Here is a 20716-nt window from a genome sequence, read left to right on the forward strand (position 1 = left end):
CAGTAAACTGGCAGAGTAATCCTCAGGCAGGCCCTGTCTGGACCTTGTGAGGAAATAAAGCGGGTTCCTCCATTATTCTTACACGGGTAAGCTTCGTCTTCCAAGTGTGTGTGTGTGAGATGATTTCTGTGTGTGTCTGTGTGCGTGTGTGTGTGTGTTGTTTGCACTAACTGGGGTGCCAGCGAAGGGTGCATGGTCACAGTTCTCCTGCCAGGAGCGGTTGAGGCTTAGCACAAAATCCTGGAAGAAGGGATGAGTTTTGTTGAAGACTGAAAAACCGACTATGTTGACTCGCTGATCCGCCACATCATCCAGCCGTAGTAGAGAGAACTCCTGTGGGGCACAAGGAGAGAGAAAGACAGGCAAAAAGGGAGAAGAAGATTACTGGGTGAATGCAGTTAATTTAGATGGGAGGTGTCGTTTTCGGCTGTGATCGACCGTAATCTGCCTTAAATGAACTCAAATGTTAGATTGAATTATTGTCGGTGTAAAAAGGGCACGTGTTAATCATGTTCAGTCAATGGTAACACATTAACATCCGTCTCACTCAGGTTTCATTAACTCCCATTATTCCGCTTGATTGAGAAAGCTGCAACAATTTGTTCATTCTCTCCTTTCAGCCATGCACCACTGGACCAAATCAAGTATTTTGCACCGGCCTTGTGCATTTCCTGACATACAGGTCATTGTGTGACCAGTGGAAGCTAAGGGGCTAATTAGAGATGGATGGAAAATGGTGAAAAAATGAGGAAACTGAGACAGATAATTGACAAAGTGATATAGCAACATATGGCATATTGAAATGCTCCAGGAGGTAAATACTGGTTTTAGTTATTTGGGTCTTTTTTACTCCGGGGATAATCAAGTTTTCTCCACCTGGGGAACTTCAGACAGGGGACAGGTGGAGATAGAGATGAGGACGAGCAGAGGAGAAAGGAGGCAAGGGTGTGACGGGGGATAGACGTCTCCTGAAGGTTAATGGAGGTGTCAGAACCCAGTCCCTCTCCCCTCAGGTGGCAGCCTTCGCCTGGCAGCCCGTTGTGCCATCTAGCTTATGACAGCCAGACCAAGCCCTGTCCACGTATCTGTCTGTTTCCAGGGCCAGGGACTCTGAAGATAAGACAGGGTTGGGGGGGATGGTGAGCAGCAGAGGTGAGGCCCCAGTAGGAAATCTAAAAAGGTCTGCTGTGTTAAGAAAAGAGTTGGCAAGAGAAACTGGGATGACTTACCGTGGACAATCAATTTAGCAAAGCCTCAGACGTGCGTGTAAATACGTAGACACAAAACTATTAAGAAACGATTGTCTTTCATTGAAAAGCAATGATCAAAGCTGCAAAGTGCTCCCCTCCTTCAGACCTCCTGCCAACCCTACATCCTGTGTGGTACCAGCCTCGAGGATTAAGTCAAAATCTTACTTTTTTAAAAAGCAAAAACAAACAAACCATGAAACTCGTCGGTTGAATCCAAATCTTGACTGGCTCCTGGAGATATCAAAGCTTACTAAGTCTACAGGCGCATGGCAACGTCGCAGCCCCGAAAAATGAAAAACAGCTAAATCAAAGCCGGAAAAATTTTCTTTTTCATCTGCGAGGGGAAAATGGATGAGAAGGGAGGCAGATCGGATAACGGACACTCATACAAAAAGAGTGAATAGGTCACTGAATTAAATAAGTGATAAGCAGGTGGGTAGAAAAAGCTCTCAGACCAGGAGGGGACCAGGCGTGAGTCTCTCCACTGCGGGTGACTGCGCTGAGAGAGACTCAGAGCAAAGCGGGGCAGGAGAAAGCATATTGACTTTGAGTGGGAGGCTTATTATTCCCCGACGTCAACCTCCAATGGAACCTGACAACCCCAAATGTTCTGTTAAGATGACGTGCAGCAGGCGAGACTGCATTTGAAAAACAAGGAGCTCAAATATACATTCCAGGTACGAGAGGAAAAAGGATGAAAGGTGAGAACTAGGACATCACAAAAAGGCAAATATGAGAGTTAGGGAGGGAAGGTTATAGACTGGGATATGAATGAAATCTGTCCTGAGCAGCACTACATACTCTTCAGGAATAACACCTGTGATGTATCTGGAAGCTCTGTGCACTTTTTTGTGACATAACCTTGTCTGTTATGAGCTTAGAGACTTCTCCGGGAAAGAAAAAACACTTTTACAAGAACAAGGACTTGATTCTCCCCCTCATCCAACAGAAGAAACGTCTGCTGGCTTCAAAGAGGGCGACAGGATCTTACTGATCATTGCTGATATTAATATCTATGTAAACCCCACCTCTTTCATTCTGTGCCAAGTTCAACCTGAGAGAACAGTAACTAACGGAATCCCAATGTTGAGCCATGTTAGCGATACGTCCTGCCGCTGTTTAAACTCACACCCACACTGTCACAATATGCGAGTGAATTCTCCATCGTGCCTTGATTGTTATTCATCCGGCTCCGATAGTGATTTCAGATAGGATTGCATTGCACCACCAGTGTGTGTGCCTAAGTCTGCAGATGACTTTTACACTTGCACTCAATTTAACAAAAACAAATCCTGAACAGTTCTTTTTTCAGATCACAAAACAAACACCACCAGAAATAGAGCTGATTAAAAAATGTGATTCGCCGCCGAGAGATACTGCAAAGCGAGCAGTTCTGAGACAGATCTCATCATGATTTGAAGCAGAAGAGGAACTGTAAAACATGTTTAATGAGAACACTGATGAGAAAGCCAGGCTCTGAAATCCGAGGGGCTGCACGCTGCTGCAGAACTTCTGTTAATGACGATGCTAATGCTCTAATTGGTCTTGTTACAGGAGAGGCTGTCTATTCTTTTTGTCAAACATTACTCAGTTAAACTGATCGTCTGGCTCTCTTGATTTTTTTTTTAACTTTCACACATAGAGATTTGAATAATTGGTCATACTGTGACGGTGGATCTAATCGCAGCTTTGGAACACGGAGTACAGTGAATGGTAGAGGGATTACATGTTCCCCAACCACGCTGCTATGTAAGAAGAAAAATCTCATTTCCTTCAAGTATTTTTTCTTTCATTATAAACTCAAAGCAAAGGTCATCTTCGTATCATTATTGATTCCCATAAATTACATTAAATCCATTGGCTCTTCCATACTCTGCTTCGATCTTTAGCTCTCCCTTGTGGAGTCGTCTATAAGCCTTTTGGGACCAGCCATATAATTACTGGGTAAGTGTACTTTAATAGATCATTAGAGGCAGGACTGTGCAAACGAGCCTTTCATTAAGCGTGCCCCTCAAGGCTGCCCGCACGTCTGCATGCGCTGGCACAAACATAAACTGCAGAGTGCATCGTGCGCACCCCCACACGCGGGAAAATGAAATCCCTATAATTGAGCAACACATGCACATCGCCGTGTATGCACTGAAGACCAAGGTCACCAGAAATATCCCTGGGCAATGTCTGAAGGAAACTAATGTGGTGCATTTGTGGGCTCTGAGGGCACAGACACCTTAGCATCGCTGCACATTGAGATTCAAACACACACAGACACACACACAAACACACACGATTGCGCGCAAACCCAAACTAAATCCCTCCACATAAGCAATTATGGCCTCTTGCATAACAAATGCGAGGTGTAAGATGGACAGTGCTTGGTAGAGGACAGTTGGTTTCCCAGCAGTGGGTGAACGGCAGTGGCAGAGTCGGAGGATGGAAGAGGAGAGCGGCAGCAACGCCAACCGTCTCCACCGAAGGGGCAGAATAAGGGAGGAGGAGCATAATGATGATGAGGACGACAGCGGCAGGGAATGACTGAGAGACTTGAATCAATTGAGAGGGAAGAAGGTGAGAGATTAGTTGGCACAACTGAGAGCTTAAAAAACATGGGGGGGGGGGAGAGAGAGAGAGGGCGTAACAGAGCAAAACGGAGAGGGGTGGGGTGCGAGGGAATGACAGCCTGGCCAAGGGCCCCCGACACTGGCTGTCACCTGGAGACCAATCAGCAGCTTGGACCCGGGCCAACCAACCAAAAACTGTTACTCCACAATCTCCCAATCATCTCATATATTCCACATTTCCTGTTCCGGTTTTATTCTCCGTGTCTCTTTTATGTCTATTATATCATTTGCACATAACGCAGCATTCACACATTCGCCGACACACATGTTTGAACGTGTGACCACTTCCTGTTTGTTATGATGTACACTGCTTGAACAGTGAATAATGAGATCCCCGGAGGACGGATGCTGCTGAAATCACGATGCACCGTCATGAACTCTACCTCTTCATCCCCTATTCATTCCTAACACATACAGGAACACACGTGGACACATTTCTTCGCAGTTGTGTGAGCCTCTATAAATCCACCCTCCCAAAAAGGATCAGAAAAATGGAGCAGCCTCTTCCACTTCTCTCATCGCCTCAAATAGGATAGAAATGTTGGGACTATAGCTATTCCCCATAGGCTCCAGGGGGCATCTACTGAATCCAGCTGCCGCTCTGCTTCATGCATAGCAACGGCCTGTAACTGAAAACGCATAGCTTACTGTGAGGGGACCTTTGTAATATGCATGCATGCAGTGCAGGGAATATTGGAATGCTGATTTCATACTGTCCCTTCACACTCATGTTATGTTTAATGCATGAAAAGTCTGAGTCTGAGTTATCTGGACATTTTGTTTGTTCGAGGAGTTTTTTTAAAAAGTGGCATTAAACTTAATGGAGTTTGCTGAAGTTTGAAAACTGCAGATAATCACAGTGCTGCTGTGGAGGAACACTGCAATAATGTCACATGAGTCAGAACAATAAATGGAAGTTGCACATTAAATGACTCACAGGCGTAATGTTTTACATAGAGTGAAGGAGTATTGAGCACTGTTGCAAAGATAAATGTTTTATATTTTCTGCCATCAATTAGCATAAGCAGAGGTATGGGTTAAGCAACAGTAATTGATTTTTGGCCAATTGGGAGCAGTGCAACAAGCAGTAAACTCTGAGGTATTATTACCTTATAATGTTTTAGTTGTTTAATGTGTTGGAAACAATTTGCCGTGCAGACAACTGGCAGATAAACAACAACATTAAAATTCAATTGGAAATGTGTTTGTCTCTATTTGATGACTGGGGCCATTGTCTGAGCCAAGGTCGTTGATGTCTATGCTAAATTCTTTACACGGGATCCGGTTAGTTTTGGTTTCAACATTGTGATTTAGGGAGCGCACTTAAGACTTCTTTATACGTACGTCCTGTAGTCATCACCTTAGTGGTCTGTGTTTGGATTCAGACCAACCTAGAAAGTCTGAAGGTTCAGACCAAACCAGGTAGGTGTTAAAGTGCCCTTACTTCAGTTTTAACCCTATTAAAGCTCTTTTAAGGTTTCTAACCAATTCTGAGATAAATGTATCTGTAGCCTATCATCTGTTTCTAAATGCTCCAATATGTTCACCAGCTAGTTTCTAATTGCTTGTCTGCCTTTTGGTGGCAGGCCCTCAGCATGCAGAGGGGGGGTTTATCAGAGGATTTGCTGCTGCTGGAGACAAAGCTAATGAGAGCGTTGAGACTGAACCAAACAGTAAAGCTGCAGCTGAAGATTAAAAAAAGCTCTGTCCATTTGAGGGCAGCGACGGAGCTGGGTGACAGATCTGTGCATGTTTGTCACTCTGAACGACCTCTTTCCCATTTCATCGGGACTAGTTGTTTGTTACGTTATTATGATTATAACAATGTTGATTAGAGCAGCTTTAAGCAGACAGGCGAATGGCATGTCCTTCAGCTGCTGATCCCTCAGATGGGAAAGATACATATTTTGTTCCCTGTGAAATGTGTCCCAGATAAAGACAGGATCGTCAGTGGTGATAATCATCATTGACAAGTTGAGAGAGAAAGAAAAATGATCTCCACTACTTATCTCTCTGGCGGCACTGGGAAAAAAACAAACAGCTTCAGTGGCCTATGACATCAGTAACATTTCTGTAAATTGCATATCGATCTCCCTGATATTAAAATACTAATTAATGACATCCCTCATTTTATTCTGGTGGCAGGGTATAACAGGATAAAACCTCAGGGCCTGACTCCGGCTCTGCAATGAGCTCCATTTCCAGTGGCACATGATTATTCGCTAATAGCTGGAATGTTCATGCAGTGTTTTTGGCAATAAGTCATTTCACGCTTCTGTCAATTGCCGCGCAAATTCAGGCTGAGCTCTAAAGCCTCCCGCAGCCTTTTAATTACAATGTTCTCAGCGAGCGTGGGATGGAAACGAGGAGGAGGAGAGAGGGAGCTCTTCCAAACGTCCTTTTTTCTGCGGACTCGTTATGAACCTGGGATGTAATGGCAAAATTGGCAGAATGATTTACTGAACTTTATGTCCATTAAACCCAATGCAATAATCTACTGCAGTTAGATGTGAGAACTTTAACTGCAGCTCACCAGTTGCTGTGTGGATGTTTTGCTGTCTGCGCGTTCACTGAACCAAGTCATCCCTCTTGAGCAGGTCTCTAACCCGTCGCCGGCGGCCAGCTCGTTTCATTTGCTGCGAGTTGTCCATGAGATTACCATAGAGTGAACCTCGGTGAAGCGGGGTTGATACATTAGCGTTGTTTCAAATCTTTTAATGGCCACATATATCAAAACAATCTGGCGGCATTCCTGCAGAGCGTTGGAAACAAATTACCAATTTTATTCCATTATTCATGGATTTATGTCCGACCTACAACAGTAACAACCTATTTGTGAGGCAGAGACCTTATGCCCAGAATAATTCGTAGGCTGGTGGAGGCCAAAAACATCGTGAATATTGCAGACACTGGCATATGGTCGGAATCTGAAACAGTCCATCTTTTCCAGTCAGCTATTCAATCAAACCCCCGCAGGATTTTATAAAAAGAACATAACAGATGAAAAGGGGGAAATATTAAATTTCAGACGAGAAAATCCTTCAAAGTCAAGGAAAATTTAAAGTCTGCTTCTTTTAATTGAAAAGCTTCGCATTCCAAGACCAGATTATTTCACTGGTAAAATCAGAAAGGGTTCCCGGACGTTTGAGGTTGCGCTCGGCAACGGGGCTGGACTACTGGGTAGCTCAAATACTGTAAGAAATACAGGGGGTAATGGAGCTAAGCCTCCATCTAAACACTGCTCATCTCTATGAAGCCCTTAGTGTTTCACATCGATCATCTGACTGTTTCTCATCCAGATCAGGTAAACCCCTCAGCTGTGGAACGGAGATAAAAGTGGAAAGATCCGCAATAAAAAGGAATATATGTAGGGGAAATCTCTGTATGGATTTAATGCTCTTGTTCAGGTTGGGTTTTATATTATTTTTTGTAGATCACAATTCTTTGTTCCCTGGTCAAACCAAACCTCAACCACACCTAATCTATATGTTGACTGGTAAAGGTGATCTAAGTGTAGCTGGCTCAGTTCTGTAGTTGGTGAATTGATGGCAACAGAGGCTAAAAAGTTTTTTTTATACCAATAGGGGGCTTTTGTTGCCACTTTTAGATTTGGTTAAGAAGAAGCGTCAGAGTTATGGCATCCTAGGCACAGGATGAAGTCACACTGTCTGTGTGTGTTGGGAGTCAGTCGTCTGGTCTGTGCCTTGGTGGACCAGACAGAGTCTTATCTCAGTGCATGTTGGTGTTTTGAGTCTCTCCTGTGAAAGTCGGAAGTCTCCAGCTCACAACATTGTAAACAAGACACCCAGGTGGACATGCTCCATTTTCACACCCTTTCCATGCTTTAGCATCTTTAAACACACTTTATACCTAAACTCTGCAGAGCTGTTAAATGAGAAAAGCTTCAGCAAAATCGAATTTTTATAGTCCCGGTGAAATGGATTTTGGGTGAGATGCATTCTTCCAGTCTGCGCGGCGGCTTAGCTGGATATTTGTTTCTTGGCTCTCTTGCACACAGGGTAACTTTGTTCAGCCGCTCTTGTTTTGATATTAGGAGGCAATTTACACCAGGCTTCACAACACCCACAGAATATAGAGGAAACACCATGAAGGGAGGCCGGAGGTGTTGGTGATTCATGTCATGTAGTGGCAGTGAATATTGCTTTGTATAATCTTCACCTAATACATTACATTAAATTACATTAAATCTAGCTGACGCTTTTATCCAAAGCGACTTACAATAAGTGCATTCAACCATGATGGTACAAACCCAGAACAAAAAGAATCAAGAAAGTACTGTTTCTTCAAAAAAGCAAAACTACAAAGTGCTATAAGTAAGTGCTATTTAATTACCTTACATTTTTTGTAGTACATAGCATTCCCTGACTAATTTCAGATATGTTGCAAATCCTGTGTAGCTGCTTTCTGTCCTCGGTGACCATTACTGTGAATTCAGCTAACCGCAATTTACAAATATTTTAGGTGCAATAAATGTTCTTGTCTTTAGTTACTTTTTAATCCTTATTGGCCTCATTTTGTTCAGGAGGGAATGTGTTTGTGTTACTCTCAGCTCGACATATCCCAAATGTCTTAATCAGCATTATATGTTGGACCAGATTTGGCTTATCCAAATGATGTTAGCGTGACCCATATCAAATTTATGAATACAGAATTAAAATATAAATAAAATAAATAGCAGCGTATTAGTGTGCATGTAAACGTATTGATTGTCCCTCACTAATCCTGATTGGACACGATCAGCTCTGCAATCAGCACAGCCTGACTGTGTATTGAACTCTCCATCTAGATGTCTTTGTCTGGGCGGAGCGATAATCAGATTACAGTAACAGTTATGCCTTTCACTCAAATTAAAGCTCCATCAGAGCTGATTAAAACAGCCAATTTGCAATATTTGACACAGATCCCATAAATTGGCTTTCTGGTAGATGTGTTGGAATGCACTGGCACAACCAAAGTCACATGTGTGATTAGTTAAAGAGGCATGACATCAGGCTGAGTGAGGTCACTGACCACCGACGCTGATTTACAGCAAAAGACAATCAACAAAGTGAAGAAACAAAAGCGTGTGCGAGCAAATGCACTCTTGTATTCACTCTTTTAGAAGGATAGCAGTGAGCGGCTTCAGCTTAATGGGCGCCCTCCTTACAAAGCACACATGTTACGTCTTTGATAAATTACACACGAAGTGGAGTGAAAAGAAAAATGAATCTTGGCTTGTGGTGACATTGTGTCGGCAGGTTTCTGGCTTATTACACAGTACATGGCAGGTTCGAGATGGGTGAATGAGGGGGTGAAAGAGCGGTCTGGAATATATGTGGGGGGAGGGAAGGGGATTAAAGAATGTCAGTGACCAATGAGGCTATGAGGAAATGTAAAGGGAAGAGGAAAGGAAGGACGGAAGTCGCCAGGTGGAAGTGGGATTGTGGGACGACGCCGGGAAGAAAGTTATAGAGCGTAAAAAGGAAGTCAGGTATGAAGTAAGCAGGCATTTTCCACTTTCCAAAGCAGATCCCACAGTAAGCCGGGACTCAACCCTGGGATTTGGGAGATAATAGGCTGTAATACAATTGTCAACACTGAGTCATCCGGACATGGGGCTCGGAGGGGGAGTTGCAGGTAATAGGGCTGACATGGAGTAATCAATACGACAGAACTCCGCAAAGGTCTGAGCCCGAGAGTTGGAACACCAGCATCAATTATTCATTCCTACTCACACAAACACCCAGCCACGGATAAAAAGAGGCCGGGGGACTGTGGTTCCTATAATTCAATGGAAATAATGCTTCTCAGTGTGTTTTTAATCAATGATAAGTTATATTAAGTGTGATAATCTAAGGAGGTTTGACATGCCAGGGCATAAATTGTCACTCTCTCAACTCTACCATCTCCACATAAGTCAGTCAACAACTATTCTACATTTTAATTTAATACCATATATCTTAAAATGCACATTCCCACTCTACAGGCAGACTGTGGATTTCATTAGTGTCACTGCTCTTTAAAAGTCACTGTACCTTCGATCACGCTCGCTCACTTCATGAATCCTAATCAATTTCTAATTTTTTACACGAACAGAGCAATTCCCATCCCACCCTGTTACCCCTGAAAGCGGGACATAAATGATTAATGAATGCCCTTCATGGATACTGAGACGAATGTGAACGTGTTTCTCTGTCTTTTTCTTTTTGTGCGAGGAAATGAGAAAAGAGGTTTGCTATGTGGACGGCCATCTCGGCAACCAAAGTGTTCTGCATGTGCTGCTCAATTGTTAATGATCCAATTATACTATACAACATTTGAAGATAACAAAGATCATATAATTGCATTAAGTCTTTGCCCTAAGTGGAGACACTTGCAGAAAGCCGTTGGCTTTGAATAGGCTTGTGGGTCTTTTCTATAGAATATGCGATAATAAGTTCAATCAGTGATGAAAAGGTGCTGAGGTGGAAGTCTGCTTCTCTGCCCTCATGCACACTACACAACCAGTAATAATGCCTCATCAAAGTGAGATGTGACATGAGCTCTTCTCCTCTAGTCGGTGCTTATTTGAGCATGTGAGATGGATGATGGAAAAATTCACTGTCTTCAAAATATGGAAATAAATAAATGATTAGAAAATGAAGCTCGAATTTGTAACCGTCTGTGCAATCTGATATGGGAAATATTGAGCTGATTGGAAATGTCAACAGAGCAGCTGTTTTTAAGACCTTTTCATACAAGAGACCTGCAACATTACTGGACATTCAACTAGAACAACTATGATGCCAATCGGGAAAAAATCCAGTGTTATCTGGATATGTCATAATATCATATGTGAATGGTTTAAAAGTGTCAGGGCGGTTTGATAGAGGTGACTGCTGTTTAAATAACCCTAGGTTCACCAGTGGGTTATGACTTTCAGTTTATTAAGTTCAAATCCAGTGGTATATCTTCCATCTTTTGTAAATGAATGTACAAACTTGGCAAGTGAATCCCAGAGTCAGCAGCAGGGCTTCGCTGCTGCAGCAAAAATGAATACCATAGCCGTCCACCACTCGTTATTCTTCTCAAGCTTTTTCTGAAATTTTCTCTGCAACAGATCACAGGACAGAATGGCCGAGTCCTTGATCCCTTCCTTGATGACTTTATTGAATAGTTAATGGTGCAGCGAGGCAGGATGGAGGAGATCTGGAAGATGGATGGTAGTCATCATCAAATATAATCTAAATCAAAAGTAGGATAGCAGGGGGACAGCGTACACACCTTATCCAACCAGGCCACAAGGAAGGCCCTGACCTTTCCCATTGTAAAGATTGATTTATAGTTCTGGATTCAGGAGTCTGGTTACAGCATTGAAGTTGACCCTATAAGTACACTGTCAACACCTGGGAATCTTATGTGTTCTCCAACATGTTGGTCAGTAGACAAGGGTGATAGCGTAGATAACGTTAGGAAAGTAAAAGAGAAGAATCATTTTTTTTGCCTTACTTGCATTGGTACAATTCAATTCCTGCTTATGTCGATCATTGTGACATTCAACATAAATGTGAACATCCCACAGCATTAGCTTTCAGTACAGTAATGAGACATAGAAGTTTCATTATAGGGCACTGAGTAGAGCACACACCTCCGCCAAGGACCAACCGTTCCCTTAAGAAACCTCATTTAAATTCAATAGATTCCGATTTTTATTAGAATCTGGACCAAATTGATAATAAATCAATAATAGAAAGAAATTATGTTGAAAAATGTTAAAGAAAGTGATAAATGTGTTTGTGGATCCGCCCCCTGATCCAGATCTAGATCCAGTACTACATTTTGATGGGCTCTTCTTTGGATCATGCCTCACCCCTTCACAAAAGCTCATGCGGAAATTGGTTAAGTAGTTTTTGCGTAATCCTGCAACCTAACAAATGAAACTTAATCACCTTGGCAGAGGTAATTTTATGGGTGACCTCTTCAAGTGAAGTGGATGACAAAATCACTATTTGGATTATAAAGTCACCATGACCTGTGTGGATGCTGAGTTATAAATCAAAACATTCGCCGGAGATCGGGACTGGGATTAATATTTAAACACAAACTAGATAACTGAGATAGTGACACTACCATGATAATAACGGCACTTTGTGTTTATCCGTCTGATCAACTTGATCTTTCAGAGACTTTGAAACAACCAAACCAGAAACTAACAATAGTGCAAATGTGTAGAGTGGGGATGTATAAATTGAAGCCTCAGAAGAATTTATATCTGGGGTGCAGTTGTGTTATTGTTGTATTGCTCCCCACACCACCCAAACAAGAAACGTAACATAAAGTAAGCTGGTGTCTTTGCGTTACAAAACGTGTTGCATGCAGACATTATTTGGTGAAACACAGTTGTTGTGATATATGTCGTCACATAGTTTATATTCTGGCTGGATGCACCTGTGTGTTGTCACCGTCCACGTAGCCTATTACCTTTCCTATTACTCAGTTGATTAATTCTCAACCTCTGTGTCTAAACAGGGAAATATGAACTTTACATAAGCCGTGGAGGGGAATTAATTAAATCCCAATCACTTTCACAGTCACAGTGGCTGCCCTCTAAAGCAGGGTGAGTGACAAGAGTTTTTTTTTAGAGGGATTTATAAGTCTTCTGTACCAGAGCACATGAGATGGAAGGCGAGGTTGACAATAGGTGAGTTTCTGGTTCCATTTATTTTAGGAATGTTCCCTTCATTTATTCACATTCACAGATACGGGATGAGAAAAAATTTACCAGAACAATAAACTTTTGAAATTTAATTCTCTATCACCTAGACAATATTTTTTATCAAGGCCAGGCACATCCAGACAGAAAATACAGAGTGGGGGAGAGAAGCCGAAAGTGGAAGACAGACCGAGGGGAAGCCGGTTTTAGCAGCACGGAAAACAGGTGAAACTACCAGGACAAGGTCAGACAGCAAATACCAACTTTCCTCCACTAGCGCAGAGTGACAGACTGACAGAGGCACGGGCGACCTCCAAGACAGCAGAGGAAGAAAAAAAGAAATTTAGGAGTAAGAGACAATTGGAGAAATTGTGCAGGTCGAAGAAGGTGGGCATATACCTCACTTCTTTTGTGAATAATAAAGCATTTTAACATTTGAAAGCGTTGGGAGGAATAATGAGAAGCGTGAAGCACGTAGAGCCCGGAAAACCCCGACTGGCCAAGAACAAATGGCGGGGAGCAGGTCAGGGTGAGGGGAAGAATAGGGATTAACTCGTGAATAACAGCATCCGCCCTGCTTCAGAAGTCCGACCGCACTCCCTCCCTCACGCTTCTATACAAACCTGCCAATCAGCTCCAAGACATATAAATGGAGAAAGAGGGAAGGTGAAAGAAAGAAAGATGAGTTGGAATCAAATATGCAGCCTGCTTCTCTATCACTGCTGCTGGTTTATGACAGCAACACCAGCAGACACAAAAATACACACAGTTTATTTCCTGGAAGAAGACGGAGAGGCAGGTAGATAAGAGGGATAAGATGTTAAAACTGTGTGCATGTGCGACTGGGAGCGATGGGATGTTGTGTTGGTGAGCATGTACATGGATTTATTCATTTGGAGTTTCATTTGGGCGCGTGTGTTCACTGGTTAACTGCGTGTGTGTGTGTGTGTGTGTGTGTGTGTGTGTGTGTGTGTGTGTGTGCGTGTGCGAGAGATAGTCAGGAAGCGCTGGCAGCTCTTCAGGCATGGATGCATGACAATGACTGCAGTGACAAGAGGGATCATGGGTGTGTGGAGGGGAAATGGAACATGAAGAACAAAACAAACAGGCAGAGGGGTGTGTGTGTGTGTGTGTGTGTGTGTGCCGAGGGTTGAACTGATGGCCCTGCTTTGCAGAGACGGATGATACGTCAGCCGGCACTGGGTGTCAGAGCGTGTTTCTGATAGTTGTGTGTGAGTGAGTGTGAGTGTGTGTGTGTGTGTGTGTGTGTGTGTGTGTGTGTGTGTGTGTGTGTGTGTGTGTGTGTGTGTGTCTGTGTGAGAGAGAGAGAGAGAGACGGAGTGAGCCCGCACGCTTTCATCAAGACTCAAAATGACATCACAAAGTGAAAGTGTGCCACGCGAGGCGCTGCGAGGCCCAATCCCGTGCTCACCTAACCTTCAAATGACATTAGACATGCCGTCAACATGTGATGAGTCACTGCCAAGCTGATGTGATTTATTCAATCCTGCCGAATAGCTCGGATCGCAGGATACAAATCACTTAGATGGAAGCCATGGAGGGGAGTGTGGGGGGATGGGGGGGGGGGATGGGGGGGCAGAGGGTCGGCAAATGTGTGTTTTGTGTGGGTGTGTTCTCCGTTTGTTTTGATTGTTTCCATCAGTGCATTTGTCTGTGCGTGGCTCCCTTGTGCGCGCTTGTGTGTTGGATTATGTTCCAGCTGAGGAAGCTGCAGGATGTCGGCCACTCGCTTCCTCTTAAACAAAGTTGTCTTCACGGAGAGAAGCTGTAGAAACCCGGCGGAGCTGTTGAGATTTATTCCCCCTCCACGAAGTGTGTTTTTGTTTGAATCTCTCTGGCCACTGTGACCCGAGGGCCACGACTTCTATCTCACAATTAATGCTCAGTATATTTACTGCTGGTGGTAAGTGGCCCTATAAGAGAGAGAGGAAACTGAACGGCCCCTAGAGGCTTTACCACACGGAATAAAAGAAAGAATGCATGATAATATCTGAGGTGATGCCTCTGTGCTCAATAGCGCCCCCCCCCCCCCCCCCCCCCCCCATCACATGCGTGTCTAATTCTGATCAGCTCCATCAACTAAAGGGAATACTTGGATAGAGATTGAACATTACACTACCAAGGACGGATGCTTCGCAAATAACGGAGGTGAATTAACGCAGCGAAGAACACATTACAGGTTATGAGACACAGCAATCTGAGTCCAACCAAAACCAGGCAGGGTCCACCGATGGTCATTAGCTCTTATTATGATCAATTGATAGTCGCTCTTTCACATCCATGTTCTCCACAGAGACTTTCGTAATAAACTGACTGATACCATATATGAGTAACAAACGTATAAATTATTAGAGAGACGAGAGAGGAGGCAAACAACTTGAATGTTTTATTACCCAATTTGAATTACCCGACCGAATCTTCCTTCTCCCAAAAAGTCCCAAAAATCTGATTAATAATATCAACGCATCACGCAAAACAAAAACCGAAATTAGCCTCAAAGTTGTCATATCAAGAAATAGGCATGACAGACCCCCCCCCCCCCCTTTTTAGTGTAGACGGGAGCTGAGCGAGGACGTTGATGAGCGTCTTGAGATGATTCAGGTGAAACAGATTAGGCAGGGGAGCGGCCCGGCAAATCGTTAGTCAGAGATGTCAAGAAACGCAGATAAATGAAGTGTCAGCAGAGGAGGGAGAGGGGAGGAGGGAGCACTGTCAGAAGAGAGGGGGAAACAAGGGGAGGGAACAGAGAGATGGAGACGGAGCAGGAGGGAATCGTTTAAGAAAAATGAACGTGTCCTAAGCCTTAACAATTTGTACGCCAATGGTGGGATTTCAGAGGAATAAACTCCACTGATCAGACGGGCAATTATGTTCACCGCACGTTTCTACTGACTCATCAGTGAATCACAACCGCGTCATCTCGTGTTAACTCATGCATAGTTAATCACAAGGCGGCCTCTTAAGAAAGTCTCGCATTTATCATGACTTGTAATAAAGCTGCGTGATTGATGGTTTCCAGTTGCAGCTTAAATGCTTCGCCAATTATTTATAGAGGTTCTGTGAGTAATTCTCTCACATTGCACATTAGACAGTGGTGTCTGCCTCATCTTCTGAACGGCCTCCGACGTGAGTACAATCTACTTTGTGCAACTGTGTGTCATCCTTTATGAAGCAATCAGGTGTCTGACATGCTTTCCCTGCTTTTGAAGTGTCTCTAATGTTTTGTGTAAGTGCCGTAATTACAGTCAGACGAGCGCCGACGGACGACATGAAATGTGAAAAGTTTTATACTATATTCAAACCTGGAACATTTTAATTTGATGTCATGTAAATGGTAAATGGGCTGAATTCATACAGCACCTTTCCAGTTTTATCGAGCACTCAAAATGCTTTTACAGTACGAGTCCAATTCACCTATTTGTGCATACACTCAAGAGAGCATTTCTAAAAGCAGTGCTCCTGCTCTCACACACATTCATTAGGTGTCGGGCATTTAAGGCTCTGCATCTTGCCAATGGAGGCTTCACATACCTCCTGGGCCGTATAAGGTATATACAGGAACGATGAGACTGGAAAAGCACCACATAAATACAATCTATTTATCATATCGTAAAATTTAAATGTTCCAGGTTTGCATCTGGTATAAAATCTGTATTTCCTGTTATTCCTCTCCTTGACTCACCCGACCGGTTCTCCTCCCTGATAAGAAATACACAAGCTCATAAAAGTTTATATATGAGCTTGTGTATATGATTATGCCAGCACATCTACAGTGCATCTAAACGGAACTCTAGTTAATAATCAGGATAAATGTAAGCACATTAAAAATGTTGCACTTCATCTACATACACCATTTTATTAAGGACCTACCATTAGCTCATCCCAGCAAGGGGAAAAAGAAAAACACACAACCTGTGATTCTACAACAACGAAAAAAGGTGAGACAACAAGGATGAGTGGAGCTGGAGGTCAAACTATGCACATGAGGTCAAATTGAATTAGCCAGGTAATGTGTGGTCACAATGAATTATAGGAGTCATTGACATAAACAGTTTCCTGCTGAAGGACATTATATTGCGCAGTACGTGTTTCTAATGCTGCGGCTACCCATTGCAATGCAAATCATAATCATCAAATCTCACAGTATGTGCCTCTGTGTTAAACACTCACTTGTTCCATCATGCAAACTAAATCGTAAACTGAAAAGTCTTGACAGCAATTTGGTGAATTAGATGCTCTTCAGATCAGAATCCACAGAGAGGGTTCCCACCCTAAAGACACATCAGATGGTTATTGACTCTAATTTGAACCTCGAAGTAGAACTTATTTTACCTGTATATCGATGTCTTAAGGTCCCATGTTTTAATGATGACATCAATCAATTCATTATTAGAGACTATGGTAAACATATCTAAAAAAAAATGTTAAAATTGAAGCAGACAGAGGTCAGACTTATGTAAGCTAACAACGAAAGAATCGTAAGCTATGAACTTTGTGCCACGACCAAATAAATATTAACAGACAGTCAAGAATCACATCTCTGAGCTTTGTGTGTCATCTCCGTCTATATTTTCACAATGTGAAAATGAAATAGAAATTATGCATGCTGCCTACTGTCTTTTAAAAGTACAAGAAAATACAATCTGATTCAACCACTGCATGGATAAACAAGAGAGTTTCCGTGTGGCAGAGGCGGTTTCCATACAGAGCTCTGTTTGAAGCTAAACACAAGTCGATGTAAAAACAACAATCTCTCAGTAAAGAAGATTTCTAGCGGACGCCAAACTGACAAAACACACCAGGAGATACATCAAATTGCTGCTGCCTCCCAATAATACACTGTAAAACATTGTGTGTTAAGAAAAAGACAAACACATGCAGGCTGCCGCTCATTTCACATCCATCATGTGTAACCACTTTTTTTTAAACCTCGCAGGATTCATTTAGCTACAGAGCCTTTGCCTATGTTGTTAAATTTACCATGTTCATAGAAAGGACAGTCAGCAATAAGTAAACGTAACAGGTCACAGGTCGCCTGATGTAAAAGCTCTTTCCAGGCGGAAAGGTGAGGGAGGAGGAGATAAGTGTAACATTTAAATTGACTTCAGAAATGGTATTTCCTCCCTGAGGATAAAGGAAATATCTGCACTGGAACACCTGTTACTATTAAAAGTTCACATGTAAGCACACGCACCCCCCCCCCCACACACACACACACGTGTAGAATGGTAAGCAATTGTACAATCTTTATCCCCTGTCTTGCTTCCTCAACACCTTGAGAAAACATATTACCTCAATAAATTGACCGCTTAATCCCGAAGCCCTTATTTAAAATGTAATTCATAGCACATTTGAAAAAATATAAGCAGGAGGTTTATCCACTCACCACTATGCCGATGGAGGGGGCGGGGGGGGGGGGGAGACTTAAGGAGTGTCAGGGGTAAACTTATTGCAGCTGATTCAAACACAATTGAAGTGACCAATACTTCGTACCTAAAAGTCGCCTGGAAGTGGCTACGCTAACGGACTTAGCAACACCACATGAGCAGTACGTCAATGGTGAGTTTTATGACGAACTCACCACTGACTTCAGTTGTATTAGATTCTTCTGTACCACTGAGAATCTGGAAGTGTTTTGTGGACCCACCCCTTCATCAGGATAGTGGTGAGTAGATAATAAGTGAATCTTCATTTCCCCCTGAACTATCACTTTAAGGTAACATTCGGGGCACGAGGTAAAGGGCTGACGTCATGATGTCAACTCCAGGTGACCCTCTGTGTCACTAGCTTCTGTAACTCAATGTAATCTGTCACTCATGATTCAGTTCATCAGTCTTTTGAAAATAACTGAAAAAAGGCTCATTATACTCACATTTTAAACTTAATAAACAGCAAACTAACCAGCTTAACAAGGCTCACATCCAAAATCGATTAATGCCATTGTACATGAATGCCATGTATCGATTGTTGCTGCTTAGAAATTAGATGATTGTCTGAAGAGACTGCTTTTTAACAAATTATGTCATGTCACCGTTATTTTTGTAATCTGCATATATTTGCCTCACAATGGTGCATTGAAGGTGATGAAAATATAACCCCAGTCTCAATCTCCTGATTAAAGCACTGAGCACCATCACCGTGTACCTTTCTCTGCACTGAGAGGACACCACCTCACATCCTGCTTTAGTGCTGAATGTTCTCAATGTTTTATGGCATTTGAACAAATGGCCGAATGCTGTCATTTCTCGGCAATGACGCTAAGCACTTTAATGAGAGGATGAAAAGGAGATGCAAGCTTTTAAAGCATTATCTCCATTTTCAGAAATGCACTTTTAGTTTGGTCAGAAAAAAATTAGCTGAACTATGAGAGAACATAATGGAAGCACTCCTCTTGTGTGTTCAGGTGCATTTGTACATGTGTGTGTGTGTGTGTGTGTGGTGAGCGACATTCACAAGCAGAACCTTTTAAAAACAGAATTAATGGGCTGAATTACTTACTATGGCAAGTAAGGACACAACAGCTCTTCTATTGTCTTCTCACAGCTCTTGCATTGTGTCCCAGGCTCGTGTACAGGCACACTGCTGACCATCGGAACACTAGCTGGAGCTATTAACGCTGCCGCTGCTGAGCAATGGCCGGATTTATAAGAAAATAGTGGTGATAGTATAGCAGGAGAGCAAATACGGGGTCACCATCTATCTACCACAGATCTGTGTGCTATATGCGGTGTCGTCCAACTGAGCCGCAGCAGCGACACCGGGGGAAGAGCGATGAGGAAGCTTACGCAGGCGCAGACACAAAGAGAAGACAAACGGGTTAAAGAGAGGGTAGAAGAGAAAAGATCGGTGCAATAAGAGAATATATCAAGGGCTGCGGAGGAAAACAGGAAGATGGCAGCAGCCCACTCTTAATGAGTCATAAATCAGCTTGATATGAATCCTCTCTGCAGCACTATTAGAGCAAAGTGTTTCGAAGCTCATTAATTTCCATTAGGGAGCGGCTTTCTGGTGAGTTTACTATAGCATCAAATTGTCTCCTATCTTTATGATCTTACAATAACTCTCACATATCCCCTGGCCTCTGTGCGCCTCAACTCCATCACGCTCACATTCCTGGTAAATACCTTTCTTATCTAGCAGGGATATTCAATTCCCTCCTAATGCAGCAAAGTAACTGATATAAAGTAATATGTAAAACACTCCTAATTTAAAAAATATACATGATCAATGACAGCTTTGCATATAAACACTTAAGAGGTTGAACAAACACTGGAGAGGTGATGTGTGTTTGTATACCTGCTGGAGATGGAGCATTTAAGAAGTGGCTGTGAGATGTTTCAGTAGCAGTGATTCAGCTGCTGGTCTGCTGCTGCTGCTGCTGCTCTAAAAGCAACTCAGTAAAGAATCAGTGCTTTTCGGCTGCCTCTCTCAGCTCTTTCTCTTTCTGCCTCCGTCAACGCTTTTCAACTCACTGCCACTGTAAACAATATAAAACCCTGCAGGACGAAGCATCGTTTACAAAGCCACATTAAGTTTAACTAACCACAGGTAGCAAGTACATTCAAGAAACTGTGCAACTCAACAATACAGGATGTAATGTGAATGCGGTGAAATCAGTAATAAAACAGTTGATGGTCGGGGTGATGTACGTTGTGTGAAAACTTCCACAAATGTTAAATATTATTCAAAGAGTTCCAGGCTAAGAACTGAGAGAAACCAAGACGATGAGGTGCACACTGTTCTAATATTGATATTAGACTGTGAATAAAGATGGACAATGTCCCATCGATACACATGCTCTTCTACCTATAGCGAGTAAGTCCCACCTTTTACCCTGTTTTTAGCATCAGATTACTATTTCAACCAAACCTACCAGAAGAACGAGCACTTGAACATACATGTGATTTATAATGACAAAAAATGTATTGGACTTGGACTTTTAGGTTTGGTCCATGACCCATAGGCAGGATTTATGACCCACCAGGCGGTAATTGAGATGCTTGCGTAAATGAGAAAGAAAGAAAGAAAGAAAGAAAGAAAGAATGAAAGAAACACCCACAGGCAGAAGTGAGCGCTTGCTCTCGAGACAATGACTTCATGGCTAATTCAATCAGAGCTTGGCAGCCGTTCAACAG

General features: G+C 42.8%; 1 protein-coding gene across 1 annotated transcript in view; it reads right to left on the reverse strand.

Annotated features, from left to right (window-relative positions):
• The window catches only part of grik4 (glutamate receptor, ionotropic, kainate 4), a 161647-nt gene that overhangs the window by 51272 nt on the left and 89659 nt on the right, over window positions 1–20716 (reverse strand). The window contains exon 7 of the mRNA XM_062386081.1: window positions 172–333. Coding sequence (XP_062242065.1) covers window positions 172–333 — 162 coding nt within the window. The remainder of the gene's footprint in view (window positions 1–171; window positions 334–20716) is intronic.

The sequence above is a fragment of the Platichthys flesus genome, chromosome 4 (genome assembly GCF_949316205.1).
Source record: "Platichthys flesus chromosome 4, fPlaFle2.1, whole genome shotgun sequence".
NCBI lineage: Eukaryota > Metazoa > Chordata > Actinopteri > Pleuronectiformes > Pleuronectidae > Platichthys > Platichthys flesus.